We start from the raw sequence: 20560 nt of genomic DNA on the forward strand, positions 1-20560 counted from the left end.
CTCTCTGCATATTGTGCTTATCTCAGGCTGGCACATAGCTCTAGCAGCTCCTCCCACCAGCACTTCTCACCACCACCCCCTGCATTCCAAATCATGAGAGATTTGTCTTTGAATGCACAAAGACTGAGTGGGTGCAATTTTCTGCCACATTTTTGGAGAATTTAATTCCATATTCTCTGTGTCTCTTGCCCCAGTGATGCAATTCCAATCTTAGAATATGAGAGCTGGAAGTAACCTTTGAGAGCATTTAATGATGCTAATTAAAAAAACACAAAACATTTCAGAGGTTCCTACATGCTTTCCACAAAATAATTCCATGAGATCAGAAGTATACATATCATCATTGTTTTGGGGGAAGGCTGTCTTTGAGAGATTATCGCCTCATGGCCTGGTGGTATCTAACCTAGGGTTCTACTGGAAGTCTCATTTCATCTCCAGTGATAGGACCTTGGCCTGCCTCTCTAATCCTGCCTCAGCTCCCTTCCCCTTGTGTGGTCACTTTAGGAGGCCAGGTTTAGAATTGAAAGGCATTGCAGAAACCATCTGGATCAAGGTTAAGAGACTTGCTAAAGTCTCTTACACACAGTAAGTGGCAAAACTGGGATTCAGTCCTCAGATTTTAAGTCCAGAGATCTTTCCACAGCAACTTAATAGTTCTCATGAAATCATGGTCTCATGGTTAATCACAATCTTCAAGTTGGAAGGAAATGTGTAGAGCTCATATAAACTGGTCACTGCCTGCTTGAGTGGCTCAAACAAGATCCTTATGAACCCCAAATCTTGAGTCTCAGGCCAGGACTCTTTCTATTGTTTGTCTTTAGACCCAGTAATAGAAGTCTAATAGCTAATTGTGGGTGAGCTCAACAAGAAAGGCAACATTCCAACCCTAGTCAGTCACCTTTGAAAAGAACTGAAGCCTCACTTATGACCCAGAACTTCTCCAGACACGCACCTTCAGGGTGTGAGAAAATAATTATGGCAATAGTTCAACACATTTGTCAGCTATCTATTTCTGATAGACCCCTTTGCCCGGCCCTAGTACTTGTAAAGTATAAAAATGATCCAAGGGAGGTTTCTTGGAGGTGGTAACATTTAAGTTGGCAACAGGCATTCTAGGGAGTTGAGGTTGAATCCTGACAGTACAGTGGGTACAGAGAGACCACATGTGAGGAGAGGATTGCAGAAGCCATCCAAAACTGAGGTTAAAGGGACTTGCTGAGGCCTCTTACACACAGCATGTGGCAAAACTGGGATTCAAATCCCGGTCCTTGGTCTTTTTAAGGCAACATAGTACTTTCCATGAAAATATGGTCTCATGGTTAATCACAGTCTTCAAGTTGGAAAGAAATATGTAGAGCTCCTAGGGTTTAGTCTTAGGTTTTAGAGCTGGAAGTTTCAGTGGAGATTATCTAGCCTCACCCCTTTGTTTTACAAATGAAATACATGTAGAAAGATTAAGCGACAATTCCAGAACCCTGTGGAGAATCAGGAGGACACAGTTTTCCAGCACTTCTGTGGGTCCTCTGAGGCAGGGCTGGAATCTTCAAGGAATTACTTCTTTTATCCTGGTCCTACACTATGGGATGAGGAAATGCTGTCAACATATTTACACACATGTGCATGTTATTTCCCTTGTATTTACTAATCCGGATCTTAATATTTCAGTGTTTACTAAGTCCATGCTTTCATCATCATGTCCTAGATGTACCACTAGTACAAATTCTTGTCCAGTCTTTCCTTAGATCTTTTCCTCCATAAAGGATCTATCTAATTAGTTACAGGCCTTCTCTGTTGTTTTTTAAAAAGTGTTTTTGCTCATTTCAGTACAATTATCCCTTGCTCTCTAGAAATGACTGGCCCATTTTTGTTCCTGACCATATGTGTCCTTGATGTTCTCTTTTTTGGCAAGTCTGGAACATAAGCCGTCTTTGGAAACACCACAGCCTCTTTGTACCCACACATTTGACTGTTGTTTTTTTTTCCCCATGTGTTTTTCCATTTTCATTTGGATAATTAGCAGTTTTTATCTGAGATTATATATTCCATGATTAATAGCTGTATAAGTATCAGTTGAAGAATGGGGATGTTTTTGTTCCATACCTGTGATTTCATCAGTGTAGGGAATTCCTCATCCAAAACTGTCCATTTATGCATATTAGAAAATTGTCTGAAATGAAATTTTTCAACGAGTTTCATAAAACTCTAAGAATTTAAATAACATTGAGTAGGTCTTCTATTGCTCCTGAAAGAATGCTTGCATTTTAAAACTGAGTGTTTATGACAGGAAGTAGCTCTGAGCTACTGAAAGTCCTGTGTCTGTTTCTCATGTGTGATCCAACTCCTTATTTTCACTCCTGGGGCCAAGGCCATTGCTAATCTATGTCAAATATAGCTATTTATAGAGTAATTCATTGGGGCTCCCCATCAGAGTGAATATTATAAGCTGGATTATATACATTCTCCACTTTGTCTTTCCTGTATGGAATGTCTCTTGATGACTGTGGAAGTCTTAAGAGTGTTCCAAGTCTCTGTGCAATTAGTATAGTAGGTTCAAATAGGAACATCTAGATGATATCTGCTTATATTTTCCACAGCACATCTTCCATTACAGTGACAAAGCACCTTTTTCAAACATATATTTCCCTTTTCTATGTCTCACTTGATTTTAATTCTAAACATATCATTGAACAAAGTTGTCTCTATGGTTGAATCTGTTGTGGAAACTTATTATTTTAATATATACATGAAAAATGTATCATTGGATACAGCCTTTAAAACTCTTTTGCTTTTTACAAATCAAATACTTTTTGTAAACAATAAACAATATAGAATGATCTTACAGTAGTCTTACAGTACACTTTTTAACAAGACCTGTTTAGTGTGACAGCGTAGTCTACTTTACAAAATTGTCTATAGAACACTACCTGTTGTCTTCTTAACTTTTCATCCAAGATTCATTTGAAATAGAAACTGTATTCAATACTTTTTGCTGCATTCTTTTAAAACCCCACTATTTGTGAAACATCTTGAAAAATCAATCCTTGAGTGCCTTTTAAACTCAAGAATCAAAAATATTACTTAAGCCATCTGTTTATCTAGTAATGAAGTAAGATTCATGTCCTATGGAGAAGCTTGGGTTCCCTGTACTTAATTAAATATCTATTATGTTCCATACACTCTGCTGGAGATACAAATGCAGTGAAGTGAAACAACTTATATTCTAATGAAGGAAAACAACATCTAAGAGGGATTTAGAAATGCATTTAGATTTAGAGAGGCATTCATTTGATTTCATAGTTTGATAATGGCTGGGGTGAAATGGGAAGACTTGATTCCAAGCAAGATAATGAGGAAGTTCATTTATCTGGACTGGGGAGGAAGGAGGTAAATTGGCTGAGTCCAGGTGTGTCTGGTAAGAAAGGATTGAGGCCAAAAAATGATACATTCTCTGAACATACCAAGAGTTTTAGAAAAAGGAAGCTTTTTACTTTATTGGGAAAAAATGAGTTAATTCAATTTGAGTCTTTTTCTTTTCAATTCAAAGCCCCTTGACATCATTTCTTCCTCTCTTTTACCTTTCTCAGTCTCTGACAAGAGTTGGTCATTTTCTTCTCCATGGTCAGCCCCTTTTCATGTGCACTTGGTCCCATTCCTTTATATCTTCTTCAGCAAATTGTATCTTCAGTCAAATCTTCAACTTCAATTAACTAATTCTTTTCTACTGCCTTTCTACATACCCAAGACTCTTCCTTACTTAAAAAATCGTCACTATACCTTAGCATCCCCATTAGCCATTGTCCTTAATTCACTTCCCTTTTGTGAGCCAAACTATGGAAAAATTATTTAAATTTACTTGCCTTCACTTTTTTTAAAAATTAAAACTTTTTATTTCCAAAACATATGTGTAGATAATTTTCAACATTTACCCTTGCAAACTTTTGTGTTCCAAACTTTTCCCTCCCTTCCCCCACTCTCTTCCAATCCAATCTTTCTAATCCAATTCTCGTTAAACTTGTGCAATTCTTCTATGTTTTTCTCTACAATTATGCTGCACAAGAAAAATCAGATCAAAAAGGAAAAAATGAGAAAGAAAACAAAATACAAGCAAACAATAACAAAAAAATTGAAAATACCATATTGTTATCCACACTCAGTCCCCACAGTCCTCTCTGAGTGCAGATGGCTCTCTCCATCACAAGACCATTGGAACTTTGTCTTTACTTTCTCTCCTCTTGTAAAATCTGTAGTCCTGCTTCCAACCTGACTCAATTGAAACTGCTCTCTCCAAAGTTATTAATGGTCTTTGCCATTATTACTAATGATCATTGACAAATCAGGCGATTTTTTCTTATTCCCAATCTTTCCCACATTACTGACCACCTTCTCCTCCTGGAAATTACCTGCTCTGGGTTTTCACAACTTTACTCTCTCCAGGTTTACATCCTACCTATCTGGCTGCTCCTTCTCAATCGCTTTTGCTGGTTTATCATCTGCTTCGCACTCCTTACTGTGGTTTTATCCTGGCTCCTCCACATGTCTTTCTATATACCTTTTTCTGGTAACTTCATCAGTTCCCAATGGTTAACTATTGCAAATATGTGCAGATCATCATAGATCTACATATCCAGCTCCAGTTGCATGTGACTTACTGATTCTTAGACGTTTCAAACTGGTTAAGCAGAGACATTTTAAACTTGACATGGCTAAAACTGAACTTTCCTCCTAAACTCCCCCTTTTCTGAACTTTCCTTTTTCTCTCCAAGCTACAAACCACTCTTAGAGAGTCTCAGATTTGAATTTCAGCATTATTCCTAACAACTCAAGTCTTTCATCCAGTCAGTTGCCAAATCTTACTATTTCTACTTTCATAACATATCCCACATCTCATATCCATCTCTTCCTCACAGTTAACAACCTTAATTTAAGCCCTAGTCTCTTTTGGCCTAGATTAATGCAACAATTTACTAATTGATTCCCCCTGCCCCAAGTCTCATCATTCCTATGCCCTGTTGCCAAAGTAATTCTCCTTAAGTGACTTCCCTATTCAGCAGTTCCAGTGACTTCCTATTTCCCCAGCATAAAATATAAATTCATCTATTTAGCTTTTAAAACCCTACAAAATCTGTTTGCAACTTATCTAACCTTGTTGAACATTACTCCTCCCTTAGACCAAATCAAACCAAACTGCTTTTTTCTGTTCATCAAATAGTATACCATATCTCCCATATTAGTGGCAACTTTCATGCCTGGAAAGCATACTCTCTCTTCCTTTAAGATGTAGGTCAGGTACTATTCCAGGAAACTGCTAGTGCCCTTTCTCCCAGATTACCTTGCATATAACTACATTGTGTATATTCATATTTATTCATCTTTATCTTTGTGTTGTACATATTTTTCTAAATAATTGTTATCTCCCTCATTAGAATATAAACTCCTTGACTATAGGGATTTTTTAATTCTTTGTACTAGTATTCCCAGTCCCTGGCATAATAGGTGTTTAATAAATGTTTGTTGATTGATGAAATCAGTAAACATTTAAGTGCCTAAGCCCTGGAGATACTAGAAAAATAAAATAGTCCCTGCTCTTAGGGGATAGTATGGAAGTATATAGTATATATACAGTATAATGGGAGAGGCAGCATGCAAATAACTACATACAAATAAGCTAAAAATCGGATAAATTCGAGATAAGAGGGAAAAAACCACTATTATTATTGAAGGGGTGGAGAAATAAGAATTTTAAAACTATAAACTGTATCCCTATATTTATGACATCCAGATGTGTGCCTGGGCTATATATATCTCTGCTATGTCTGCCCTTTAATGAATGTTCCTTAGTTAGAGGACTTCCTTGTGGTTGCCCCCTTTCTATGTCAGGCATATTCACTGCATAGGTACTTCCTTTTACTAGTGGGGTTGTAACTTATAATAGAGGATATCCAAGATGTGTATGAGGGAAATTTCTCTTGTAATTTTTCTTTTATGCTCTTTAAGTAATATCATTAAAATAAATTTTAAAAGCATATAGTCATTCCCTAACTTTAGAGACTTTTGTCTTATATAAGTTAGAGTTCTGTCCCAAATGGGAACAACTGCCCTTTGTCCCCTTATCCAGAAAATCTGAATAATAGCTTGTCTAAAGAACTGCTATTCTCTTATACAGAAGCATAAAATCATAGACCAAGTTGGAAGAGGCATTAGAAATCAGCATGGTGTAGTAGAAGGAAGGAGCACTGGATTTGAAATCAGAATTTGTGTTACAGCTCTGTTCCTCGCTATGTGACTTTAGGTCATTTCCCTGCCCTCTCTGGGTTTCATTTTCCTCAGTTGTAAAATGAGAAGGCTTGCACTCTGATTTCTTAAGGACCTTTTGACTCAGACTTTATTAATCCTGCCCACCTATTTGACCTATAAATTCCTTAGTCTTCACTGTTTAACAGTTTCAGGCTCAGAGTCTACAAGCTGTTTGTTTATTTTATGTCCTGCAACTTACCCACTGAAGTTTAATAGTTCAAAATGTCATGACTGGATCATTGTATCATGGTGTTTGCACCACTGGGTGCAGATTATTATCCTTTTACACATACTCATGAGTTGTTGGAGTAAAAAAAAAATAATCACATAATGACCAACATTTGGGGATGAGCTTCTCCTGACCCTTTTGACTGTTCCTACAACGTATAGTCTATTCTTGTTCTTATATGGAGCTTGAAACCCTGCTGGCTTGGAGGAAGTGATGGTAGACATCAGTTTGTCTGGAAAAGATTTGAGGGTTTCAGTGAACTGTAAGCCCAAAATGAAACCTGATATGTTAACCAAAAAAGTCAGTTTAATCTGTGTTTATTTAATCTCCAAAACAACATTTGGGGAAGTTTAATGCCCAAGAAAATATAAGGTATAAAAGTATATGTCTAGAAAAGTAATAGTCAAATAATACTTTGCCTTGATAAGAAACTTTCTGTAAAAGTGTATTCAAACCTGGATAGCACATTTTAGGGTGAATATTCAGCTAAGGTACATATAGAAGGAGGTAACTAGGATAGTGGGGGATGTCATATCACATATGTCAGCTAATTAAAGGAACTGTTTAGCATTAAAAAACCTGGGGGACTAGATAGATAGATAGATAGATAGATATAGCAGTTAATAAGTACTTACTATGTGTCAGGCACTGGACAGCATACAGGAATTGCAGATATAAAGAAGACAGTTTCTACCTTTAAGGACCTTGCATTCTAACTGAGAAAATAATGCCTAAAAGGGAGCTGAAAAGTTGGGGAAGAGGGAAGGGAGATACCTGCATGAGACAGAGATGGAAAAATCTGGAGAGTCAGAAGCCAGATTAGAAGTAAGCACAGCTAATTTCTTCAAATGCAGGTTCCTGTAAGGAACTCATCAGTTAAAGGAATGCATCATAGGAGGCCTCTTTTGAGAATGCAGAGATGGAAAAATTTGAGCCAATGTCAGGCTAGAGCCTGATAAGTGATAAGTTCTTTCAAGTATTTGAAAAGATATAGAAGAGGCATTGTATTTGTTCTGTTTGCCCCAAAAGACAGAAGTGGGAGCAATGAGTAAATTGTAGAGTGAGAGATTTTGACGCGATTTAAAAAAAAAAAAAAAAAAAAAAAAACTTAGAACTGTTTTCCAAAAGTAAAGTAAGCTCCCCAGAGAAATAATTCTCTCACCAGAGTTAGTTTGAATATTTTCTTTCTTTTCTATTGATGGCTATTGTTTTATTCCTTCTTCCACTTCCTTCCCTCCTCAAGTGAGCCAGCCATTCTTTGTAACAAAGATTAAAGAGAAAAAAAATCAATCTAGCAAAACCAATCAATACATCTACTGTGTCTGACAACATATCCAGTATACTGACATTCTAGAAAAATAACAATAATAGCTAATGTTTATTTAGCATTTTATCATTATAGTGTACTTTAAAGACATTATCTCAGTTGATTATTATAAAACCCCTGGGATAAAGTACAAGTATATGATTTGGACTTATACTGAAATTTAGACAGATTGAGTAACTTGTCAAATAATTTTGGGATTCTTAAATGTTTATAAGCTGGGCAAATGCACAGGAAATTCTGCAAAAGTTTAGACTTTAAAAAGTTATCATTCCAACATGTGTAGGAAGTTAATTATGAACAAGACTAAGAACAGTTCTCTAATGGATAAGTAGTCAAAGAATATGAATAATCTTCATAAGTATGTACACTGTAAATAACTATATGAAAAATTTTTCCATATAACTAACAAGTCCTTAGTACAGTGCCTAAAGCAGCACAAAATAGATACTTAATAAATGTTTCTTGACAGTTAGTTAACCAATAACAAGAAAAATGATCAAAATAACTCTTGAGATTTTTCTTTATACCCAACTAATTAGCAAATATGTTAAAAGATAGAAATAGTTAGTATTGGAGGGATTTTGTCACAAGAGACACTGTTATAATGTGGGCAGTGCTATGACTTGATCCAAACATTCTGGAAAGCAATTTGGAATTATTTTGGGGTAAGGGGGAACTTTAACCCAGAAATCCTATTACTATTATTAGTTTTAGTTCAGAAGTTCAGGGACTAGAACCAAGGTCATTGGCAGTAAGTGAGGTAAGATGTCTAGTCCAGTAAGTGGATCAAAAATTAATTGTGGACCAAAAATTAATTGTGGACTAGGATTAAAATTTTTAAATATTTATTTACAGCTTGGATATGACAAAAGCCCTACTCTTAGAAATTTAGAGTCTCATGAGGAAGACAAGTATATAAGTAACTGTCGTATAAGGAAGAATGAAATGAGTTCAATAGAGAGGTCAAAGTAAAGGACTTTGAAAAAATTAGAACTCATTTGTACCTCAGTGAAGAAGGGAGGCAAAAGGAGTAAAATCAACAAATGGATATAATGGGGTATGTCTATTCTATGGCTTGAGCCACAAAAGTAAGAGAAGGAAGATCAAGAATGAGGAATGCAGAATAGTCCAGTTTGGCTGGAATGCAGAATATGTGGAGAGTAAAATGAGATAAGGTCGAAGATAGGTTGGAGCCAGATGGTGGAAGGCCTTGATCAACAGGTTGTATATCCCTGGATTAGAAATTCCTAATCCTATTTAGGCCTAGGCAGCTGTGCCAAAGAGGGCTGTTCTTGGCAGAGTTGAAAATAGAGTTGCTCCCCTGAACTCTTCTGAAATTGCACCTCCCTCCATCTTCTTTTCTTAATTCATGTAGGGAAATCTCATTTTTGTTTAAGTGCAGCCAAATCCCCGAGCATATTCAGGGCTTTTTTGCTTCTTTGCTTTTTCACTATTTTCTTCAGCTGGAATGCCTTCTACCCAGTATGAATCAGTCAGTTGAGCATTGATCAAGCTTCTGTTGAGTGCTAGGTCCTGGAAATAAAAAATAATCCTGAAACAACCCTGGCCCTTAAACAGCTAATATTCTGTAATTTGTAATCTTATACGTGATATACATAAAATACTGTATGTGTCTGCTCTTATTTTTAAAAGATAGTATTAATACAGAGAACATGTTCTCTGTACTAAATGAGTAGTTCAGAAATAAGGTATATATTTACTGTTTGTCAGAGGGAGTTAACCTTCCTGGAGAATAAGAGATTTTAGCTGGACCTTGAAGGGTAAGTTTTACATAGGCTGAGTGGAGGGGGATGCTTCAAGATTCAGCTCAATATATATTGAGTATATATAAATGGAATGGAGGAAGAAGGGTCTTCCAGGCAAGGGGAATAACATAATCAAAGATCCCCAAGTGGGAATGATTGTGGTATATTTGGGAGTAAATGAACAGACTATTTTGACCATACTGATAGGCTCCTATAGTGGGAGATTTCAAAGGTCATTTTGTGGGAAATCTTGAATGCTAGTTTAAGTAATTTAGACTTTTTTTTTTCTGTAGGAATCTGGAAACTATTAAAAGTTTTTGAGCTGGGGGAGGTCATGCCTGGAACATTGTTTCCAGAAGATTTATCTGACAGCAAGAGCAGGATGGATTGGAAGGGGAGAAACTGGGTAGCGAGAATTTAAAGGAGACTTGAATTAATTCGGATGTAAGTGATGAGCATGTCATCATTTGCCATTTTTTTTCTTTCCAAAAATAGGATTTACAGTTTCCAAACCTGATGTAATTTCCTTGCTGCAGGAAGAGGAAGAACTATCTGGCTCTGATTTTCAAGGAATTCAAGAAACAGAGATCTCAAGAGATAACTACACAGGTAAGTGAGGATAACTTCCTAGGGACAAAGGGGAATAACAGCCTAGCTAATTAATGGGGTATTTGAAGTTTTCAGCTTAATTCAGTCTGTATTTCTGGAGTATATTTCTTTCTATATTTCCATATACTTATGAATCTCTGTTCTATGGGCTGCATGTCTTCCCAGCACATGGAGCATTGAAATAAGACTGAGGCAGGCAGATAGGCAATAAGCATTTATTATTAAATTAAATGCTATGTGGTAAACATTGTGCTAAATGCTGGGGACACAAATATAAACAGAAAGACTGTCTTTGTCCCCAAGGAGTTTACATTCTACTGAGGAAAGAGAACACAAAAAAGGGAACTGAAAAGGTGGAGTGGGATAGCAAAGATACCTATCTTCAAAGTGGAAGTCTAAGAAAATTAGAAGCACAACTGAGAAAGTAAAGAAGCATGGCTGCCTTGGGCCTATTTCCAAAATTTAGGCCCTATGTTGTTAATGGGAGGGCAAGGGAGCTAGTGTGATAGAGAGAAGTTCTAAGGTAAGTCCACAGGTGCTGAGGGAAGTTCCCCTGTGAGAGCATAATTGTCATGGTAATATAGTCTAAGAAATACAGCAGGGATGGGTCTGAGGCTGTGCCTTTTTTCTTCTTCCTTCTGTCTGGCCATCTCTTTCCTAAGCACAACCTTACCCATGATCAGAAAGAACTCTAAATTAGGTGTCTCAGATCATTTGAGTCCTAAATCCAGCTTGACTGCCACTCCATGATCTTGGCTAAATCCAGAATTTCTTTTGTCAAAAGGGTTTTGGACTCAATGATTTCTCATGTCCCCTTCCAGTTTCAACATTCCATAGTTTTGTCACATAATAAAATGTAAGGTCCTGAAGAGGAACACTGTTTTGTTTTGGTTTTGTCTTGGTAACTTCAGCACTAGAATGTAGTGCTTTGCACATGAGTAAAATGGGAATTGAATTTAATTGGATTAGCTTAGCTTCCCAAGTTCAACTATTCCTCCCCTAAATTCTTAGTCACTCCTGGGAATTTCAATCTGTTACATATGCTCCTCTTTGCCTCCCTGTAACTTGTGTTCGGTCTGCTCACCCTAAGATCTTCCTGTTCATGCCTTCTAGCCTATGCCACTAGTTAAAGTTCCCAACTATCTTAATGGGCAAGTAGAGGATTCTAGGATCCTAGAATCCTAAAGCCATAGGCTTTAGATTCCCTGACCCAGAGGTCGGTCATCTTCTAAGGTGTCTTTGCCTTTGGCCTTCTGCCTTTCACTTTTTGAACCTAACTAAATTTCTCTAACTATTAAATTTCATTTTGAGGCACTGAGCCTATCTGGTACCGGATCTAAACACTAATTTTTTGACACCCTGACATTCCCATTGTTGAATGCCCTTTTCTATTGCCCTTTTCCCTCTTTATCTTTTTGCCCATTTTCATATAATCCAGACTATAAGAGGATATTTTCTAGGGCTTGTTTTTTAAGATAAAGAGAACATGCAAATTCAAAAAATCTAAGAAAGTAGTATAGTAGTATACAGAAAAAAATTCCATAGAGATTCAGACTGAGCAATGTCTATGGACTTCATCCATAACTAAAGTGCTTAAGGATTAATGTGAGGTATCTTTAGGCTTGGAATTTGATACCTATTTTACCTCCAGATAAGAATGTTTTCTTCAAAACACATCTAAGCTAAATTTGAGATTCAGTCACCTAGGCTCTGTTGATCAAAGTCATTTGTGTATTTTTCCTATCCTATATTCATTCTTAGCTACTTGGGAAACCTCCTGATAACATGGTAGTCTTTTGGTATTTCACTCCGAGTATGGTTACCCTTGGTTAGCTTTATCTTGGTTCACTCCCAAACTATAAGGCCCAAACAAAAGAAATAAAAACAAGTAAATAAAGCAATTCTCAATTTAAAAAATTTTAAAAATTCAATAAGAAACATAGATCATTCCTAAAATTTACATTAGACACCCTATTCTTTATAAGGCATTCATTATTTTCTTTACTCAATTTGCCTTCCCTACCTGGTCATCCTCTTACAACTTTGGCTACCTATCAATTTTCCAATCCTATAGACCAGGGGTCCTCAAACTACAGCCTGCGGGCCAGATGCGGCAGCTGAGAACGATTGTCCTCCTCACCCAGGACTATGAAGTTTCTTTATTTAAAGGCCCACAAAACAAAGGTTTTGTTTTTACTATAGTCCAGCCCTCCAACAGTCTGAGGGACAGTGAACTGGCCCCCTATTTAAAAAGTTTGAGGACCCCTGCTATAGACTGATCAGGCTCTCTTCATCATACTCAGGAAAATTGTCAAAACCCAGGAGGACGAACACCAGCATCACAGGTTGATCACAGGTTGATATCAGCAAGTAAAAATTCTTGCCTATGCCCCTTTTCCCTTTTCTTCAATTAGTGAGGTCCTTTTGGAGAGCCATCAAAGCTTTGGGCATCTAGTAGAAATTAATTTTAAAGATGATTATCTTCCTTTTTTACCTGTTTCCTTTTTCCCAGCACAGGGAAAAGATGACATTTGGATTTTCATTTCCTCATTTCAGATTCTGAGTCTGAGATTGAATTGTTAACACCAAAGCAAGAAGTATCTGAAGAAGCAGAAGAACATGGAGGGATGTTGAAAAGTCTCCTCAGGAATGTTCCTCGAGGACCCAAATTCGCAGAACCCTGTGAACGAGAGGACAGTTTAGAAAGGCAAATGGGAAACTCTGCTGGGGGCAGAGAGAGGATATCCCTCTCCCAGAAGCGAGGTTCCTGGCATATGACAGTCCTTCACCAGGAGGCTCCCCCAGTAGAAGGGAGCCCAGGATGTAATGAATTTGGGGGAAGCTTTAGTCTAAGCTCAAGCTTTATGACACGTCAGGGAGGCTCCCTAGGAGGGAAACCCCATAAATGTGACACCTGTGGTAAATGCTTCAAATATAATTCATTACTTATTAAACACCAGAGAATTCACACTGGAGAGAAACCCTATGAATGCAGTGATTGTGGGAAATGTTTCAGAGGGTGGTCAGGCTTTATTCAACATCACAGAATTCACACTGGAGAGAAGCCTTATGAATGTAATGAATGTGGGAAAGCCTTCAGTCACAGTTCACATTTTACTCAACACCTGAGAATTCATAATGGAGAGAAGCCCTATAAATGTAATGAATGTGGGCAAGCTTTCAGCCAGAGCTCAAATCTCATTCGACACCAGAGACTTCACACTGGAGAGAAACCCTATGAGTGTAGTGAATGTGGGAAAGCTTTCATTTGGAGCTCAGTGCTCATTGAGCACCAGAGAATTCACACTGGGGAGAAACCCTATGAATGCAATGAGTGTGGGAAAGCCTTCAGAGGGAGGTCACACTTTTTTCGACACCTGAGAACTCACACTGGAGAAAAGCCTTTTGAATGCAATGAATGCGGGAAAGCCTTCGGTCAGAGCTCACAACTTATACAGCATCAGAGAATCCACTACAGAGAATAACCCCAGGAATATAATGTGTAATGAATGTGGGGAACGGATACCTTGATAGAGCAGAAAATCTACTTTGGGGCATGAGCCCATTAAAAAAAAAATTAAGATCCTAATGGAAAGAGTTCTTGTCTAATTCTCTTTGTGCAGCAACCTAGCCCAGCATCGCATGCAGTGAGGTAACTAATAAATACTTGGTGATTGGTGATAATAAATTTTTGTTCATAACTGTGTAAACTACTTCAGTGAGTGCTCCCCAACCTGTTTACTGAAGGGTCACAAGAAGAGGAAAAAAATAGGGGAGCATATTGTTAAGGTGAAAAATCAAAATTTGGGAAATAGGTGAGTGGCAGCCAATTCTGTGAAGATCTCAAAGATTAGAGAGCATTAGATGGAGATCACTGGATTTGGCTGAGAAGAGAAATAAGGAACAAGTAATTCAATTACTACCAGCATTTCTGAGCTCCCCCTTTGGGGGGATATTCAGAAGACAGGCTATGATATTTATGTCCTTGAGATTATCAGGGTGGAAGAGAATGAAAATCTTAGCGTCCTTGCCTCCCCTGCAGATAAAAGGGACCTTGAAGAGTGGAAAGAGCAGTTGTCTTCACTTCTCCTAAGTTCATAAAGCCCCTTGTATCCATTTCCTCCCTATCATTTCTTGCCCTTCCCTTTTTTACCCTTCCCATGTTTATTCCCTCATTGTCTTTCTACTTGCTGTGAGGGGCAGGGTTTGGTAGAACAAGATTCAAAATAGGGGGCCTAACTTATCTTTGTGTGGAACTCTGGTGGCCAAAGCAAAATCACTCCCTGCCTCTTAAAAGTACAAGTAAGGAACTAGGTTATAAAGTATCTTGATAGAGAACACATTGTAAGGGACACCACGGTATAAATAATAAATTATTTTTAAAGTTCATTCAAGGTAGGATTCCACTTATAGCTTTAATGAAGTAACTTGATAGTGCAAAAGACCTATTGAACGATAAAAGAGAATGGGAATTCTAGTAGTTACCTGGTTCAACCTTATAGCTTTCCTGATAAATGGTTATCTTCTTGTTGCTTGAATACTTCTGATGATAGGGTACTCACTAACTACATGGAGAGAAGTTTGGATCTGATTTTTAGGAGTCCAATTCTTAAAATGAGCTAGAATTTGTTTTTCTATAACACCTATTCAGTACATACACTGAAGTAATGTGAAGACATACTATGTTCTTCCTCAGTCTTCTCTAGTTCCTTCAACTAATGCTCATGAGCTAATCACTTTCATCCTGATTGTCTTGTAAATGTGGTCCAGTTAACCATGACATAAAAAGAAATCCTCATTTTAAAATTTCCTTCCCGAGAAAGGTGTTAAGAGAATTTATCTGATACTGTCTTTTGAAGCGAACACATTAGATCAGAGAATTCCCACACTGGATTATCCTCACAATAGCCATCTGATCCTGTGCCATATCTAATAGAACCTCCAAGGGATATGTGGTGGTAAGTCAGGGTTGTCCCTGATAGGGTTCTTAGAAGTTAATTCAGAGAACTCCAAAACATCTTGGCTCATCTTAGTTATCTGTTAAATGTGTCACCAAAGAGATCACACAATACTATTTTGAAACAGTTCTTAGGTTCAGCCTTACATCCCCTATCAGGAAATACCCAGCTACCATAGATTGTATGGCAAAACACTATTGGCTTACCTCTTAAATTTTAAGGGTTGTTTCTTTGTTTAATCTAGCATTAATGAATATAGCCCTCTTCACTCCACACCTACCATTCATTATTATAAGTTCTTAGAATATAAAGTGACCTCCTTCATTTCTCTAGAATTCCTTAGGATTTAGAAACCTTAGAGATGGGGAAGTCCAAGTAAATTTTACAAATAAAGAAACTGGGCATGGAGAGAAGGGACCAGTAAATCACACTGGGAGGAAATATCAGAGCCTATGTCATTTAAATAGGTTTTTTTATTCCTGAGATCTTGTGTCCAGAAATTTATTTATTTGGTACCCTATGGTTTTATACATGCTTCTTAGGTTAATATCTGTTGCTTTGCATATCATATTCTTGATAGCACATTTAGCCCACCAACACCCCCATCTCATTTTTACTTATTCTTGATTCAACAACTAGTTCATCTGATAAATTATATCTCATCAGTGAGAAAAGAGTATAAGGAATAGGAGCCCTTACCACTGCTACCACCACTACTCTTCCCCCCAGTTCTCCCTCTCAAAGTAATGTGCTTATTTTTAACAACTTTCTAAAGTTCAGGCTTTACCTACCTGATCCAATATTTGGGGCCAGAGGTGTGGGGCAAGAGAAAGGCACACAAGTGTGCATGTGCTCAGGAAAAATGGAATACTAGAGCTAGAAGAGATCTTATAGGGCACATAGTTCAAACCTTGGAGCATAGATTCTCTTAACAATAGTCCCAGCAGCTTTTAGACTATGTTTAAAATCCTCCAGTGATGGGTAACATAATAAAGTACAAAGGCAGCAAATTCCATTTTTAAACAATTCTAATTCCTTTCTGAATGTGACAAGATCACTGTATTTAATGTCCAGCAAACCGACTCAGTTGTGATCTCACCTCTTCAATTATTGAGAACTAGTATTAGCCTCCTCTCCACTCCCCCCCCACCAAAAAAAAAAATAATACTTCATCTTTGTTGCTTGGTCCCTCTGCCCCCAGGTATCATTCTAGGCCATAAGCTTTCCAAGGCATGAGTTAAAATATAAATTATAAGGCCCACTTTAAGCATTTACTATATGAAATGCCTTAAGTTCCCAAATTCTTCAGTAGATTAGTCATCCAATTCTAAAGATGAAAAATTTGCAGATGAGAAAACAGCTCAGAAAAGTTAAGTGACTTGACTAAAGTCATATAGGTAGTATCGACTATAGTCTATTATTAAGGCAATGCACTATGCTACCTCTATTTGTTAGGAAGTTCTTATATTGAATGAAAATCTGATGTCCTATGACTTCCTGCCTTTAATCCTATTCCTTCTTGGGTCAAGAGGAGCAAGTCTTACTTATCTCCCATGTAGACTCATAGACTCATTATAGGGAGATATCTCAGAAATCACCTTAGCCAAACCATACCCAAGCATAAATCCATTTAACAGGATGATCATTTAGTTGAAATATTTTCATTGAATCTCCCTTTAAGTCCTCTCTTGTTTGAGTTTAACATTACCATTTCTGTCACACTTCCTATTTAAATCTATACTGAATGCCCTTCTCCAGGTAGCAATATCCATTGGCAGGCTATAAACCACACAATAGAAAGGTCTATACCAATGTGGCTTCAGAGTAACAGTGGGATTATGGGTCATGTATTTAGAGCTAGAAGGGAATTAGAGATTATCTACTCTTTCAATAATAGATTTAGAGCTGGAAGGAAGAGGATATAAAGTCAACTCCTTCATTTTTCAGATAATGAAATTGAAGCCCTTGAAAGTCCAGTTAGCCAGTCTCCTCCAATCTCTGCCCCATGTTACAGGTGCCTAAAGTTGCATAACTAACGAGTAGCAAAAATGGGATTTGAATGAAAATCCTTTTTCTCCAAATTGGTCTTGGAGCAGCAACATGGTGCAGTGGATAGAGCACCAGCCCTAAAATCAAGAGGACCCAAATTCAAATTCAGCTTCAGTGACTTGACACTAACTGTGACCCTGGGCAAGTCACTTAATCCCAATTGCCTCAAAAAGAAAAAAACACCACAAAATGAATGGTCTTTCCACAATACCATGATATCTCTTGGGGGACAATTTAACAGGAGGGGTTTTGACAATGCCAGAAAGTTGGCAGTTCTTAAACTCTGCAAGGAAACCTTGTATATACAATCTTCTGGAGTCCCAGAATCACTTGATGCTGCACCTGAAAAGGCAGAATAACAAAAGCTCCCGTTTCCATGGTGTTTTACGGTTTACAGAACATGTTCTTCAAAATAGTTCTATAAAGTAGGCAATGTTGTCCATCCTCATTTTACAATTAATAGAGGTTAACTAAGTCCAAGTACTTTGGAAGTTGTAAGAGATGAGTATCTCAAATCAGTCTCATTGTTTCCAAAGACTATTAGAATTTTGTCACTGCATGATAATAGTCACAGAGGATAATCTCATACTGTGAGAGGGAGTTTCAGACTCCCTTGCCCCCTTCCCATTTTGATCTTTCAACTGACTTTTAGAATTTCCCTTCCATTGCTTCCTTCTTTCTTTTCTCTCTTATCCCTATGTTTATTTATGTTCATTCGTGTGTGCCTTTTACAAATTTTTATTAGACACTTGCTGCCAGGCTCTGATGTGGACACCATGGTTGCTAATGGGAGTAGGAAAAAAAAAAAAAAAAAAGAACATTTGTTTAAGAAAAACTGATAAAAATTAACTTGAAAAGAAACACAGTTTCTCAGATAAAATGTTGAGGAGAAACACAGACTATTCTGAAGATCTCTTCATTTCCCACCTGGCTGCATTCCTTTGGACTTCATCATTCTGTAGGAACCTCTTTATCCTGCCAGACCACATAAGTCCTGATATTCACAATTATCAGTATTCTTTTCGACTCAGATCCCTGAAATCAGAAGGCTGAGCAAAAGGCTCTTTCCAGTATATCTGTTTAAGGACAGTGCCCCATTCCTTCATTTCCTGGATGCTCTCTTTTGGACTTCATCCATGTTCCTGTATCAGGTATCTTTCTTCTACACCCCACCTCACTCTTTTCAGCTTCCTTTACTGTGTTGTCTTGCCCTATTAGTATGCAGCTCCTTGAAAACAGGGATTTTTCTTTTTCATATTTGTATCCCCAGCACTTTTAGTACTGTGACTGACCCATAGAAAGTGTTTAATATATGTGTATTGACCAAACAGAGAATTGCCCTTCAGAAGAATGTGCTGAAAGAGCCTATTTAAAGGGAGCACAATGATTAAGATGATGATAGCTGTAGACCATTGTGATCCATCAATTCAATTGCATGTGACTGTTTTAAAAGTCACAACTGAGAAATAGCCAATCAATAACTGTTTGGGGACTGACTATAAGAAAATTATGTAAGGATTATTGGGATAAACTTGACAGAAAGGTGAATCTTTTGAATTTTGCAATATAAATTAGAAAGAGTCCACGGGGTATGAGAAGATACTGATGTGACTCTTGGAATGTATATGGGAACAGGAGAAAAAGCTATAGACAAAAAGAGGTGGCCAACTGAGAGAATAGAAAAAGCTGAGCACAAGAGGAATTGAAGATAGACACAAAAAGTGAGAAGAGGAGCTATTTACAGAAGGCAGAAGAATATAGCAGACAAACAGGTGCTCAGCTGCCTGGTAGGCTCTGCAGCTGTTTCAAGTTCAGTATGGAGACCTGTCTGAGTTTATATTGTCTAGTGTTAACTATAAGGTTAAGTCTCTTAATTCTGCGAGAATAATTCTCTTAAATGATTTTTTGTTGACTTTTTTTCTCTCTCTGGTTTAAGAAAAAGAAATAGAAGAAGGGAGAGACAGGTTTTACATCTGCTTTGCTGTGAGAAAAGACATGGCTTTCCTGAGAGGTGATTGTACATAATCTTCTATTTTTTGGTGAAAAAATGGCTGGGGAAATATTCTTGCCCTTAATTGATACATACAGCTTGGTAAGGAGAAAATTATCAGAGCCCCAGAGCAAATATGAGAAGAGTTTTTAGTCACTGAGCATATTTTCTCAGCATCTTCCCAAGAATGGATGTGTGCTGAGTTTGTCACTATTTCAGTAGCCCAAGATTAATAGCCGAGAAGCAGTTTTGCCTAGCAGGTGGCTCATTATGCCAGTCATCTAGCCTTGTAAGGTGGCTCTGGCACATATTTCCCTACTCATGTGCTCCCCTGCTAGGTTTCTGTAAAGGTCTCCACATTAATACTGTGGGTATTGGTTAAAAAGTGTAGCCTTGGTTTATGGTTAAATTTATATTTTGATTATTCTTGCTCTCACTTTCTATTAAGTAAATATTATAATTATCTTGTCTTTTGTTGAGAAAAGATTATTATTCCTGTTTTTACCTTCTAATGAGTAAATGTTACACTTATTCTTGCTTTTGCTTTATTAAGTAAATGTTTCATGTTTAAGAGTTCATAGTTTCACTGTGACTGATTTTATGTAAATGGGTGGCTCACAGGTTGGGGCTCAGGAGCTACAATGGTGTGCAGGAGAAATGTATCTACTATTCTTTCACCCCACTTCACCCCATACAAACACAATAGGATTACCTCTAGAATCCTGAGAATTAGAGAGTTAAGAGTTGTTATCTCCTGGTTGTGACTATGGTCAGCCTTCATTTTTGGAGAAAACAAATAAATGAAACTTACTTGGAACAGGCAAGTTAGAAAAGTCTGGGATGAATCACCTAGATCTGAAAAAGAAAAGTGTCTATAGGACACACTAGTAAGGGGCATTAGCCATATATGCACGTGTATGGTATGTCCTTTGGGGGTAGAAGATAGACATTCAAAGGCAGGACTTTGTCATTTCATTGAGCAGGCAACACATGTACACATAACTGATGAAACAATAAGTGTCAAGAGATCACCTCTTATCCCTCAAGAAAGGCAGCACAAAATTTGGAACTTTGCCTAAAGAGCTATAAAACTGTGCATATCTTTTGATCAAGCAATAGCACTACGAGGTCTGTATTCCAAAGAAATTATAAAAGAGGGAAAAGGACTCACGTGTACAAAAATGTTTATAGCTGCTCCTTTTGTGGTGTCAAAGAACTGGAAATTGAGAGAATACCCATCAATGGCTGAACAAATTGTAGAATATATATGTAATGGAATACTGTTGTTCTATTACAAATGATGAGTAGGTGAATGTCATAACAAACCAACCCTGGACT

The 20560-nt window shown here is 37.4% G+C and overlaps 1 protein-coding gene across 1 annotated transcript in view; it reads left to right on the forward strand.

Moving 5' to 3' along the window:
• Positions 1-19798, forward strand: part of GLI4 (GLI family zinc finger 4) — a 34710-nt gene extending 14912 nt beyond the window's left edge. The window contains exons 3-4 of the mRNA XM_031947311.1: positions 10112-10225; positions 12782-19798. Of these exons, the coding sequence (XP_031803171.1) occupies positions 10112-10225; positions 12782-13710 (1043 nt within the window). The 3' untranslated portion in view covers positions 13711-19798. The remainder of the gene's footprint in view (positions 1-10111; positions 10226-12781) is intronic.
• The last annotated feature ends 762 nt before the right edge of the window (positions 19799-20560 follow it).

The sequence above is a fragment of the Sarcophilus harrisii genome, chromosome 1, assembly GCF_902635505.1.
Source record: "Sarcophilus harrisii chromosome 1, mSarHar1.11, whole genome shotgun sequence".
In the NCBI taxonomy this organism is placed as follows: domain Eukaryota; kingdom Metazoa; phylum Chordata; class Mammalia; order Dasyuromorphia; family Dasyuridae; genus Sarcophilus; species Sarcophilus harrisii.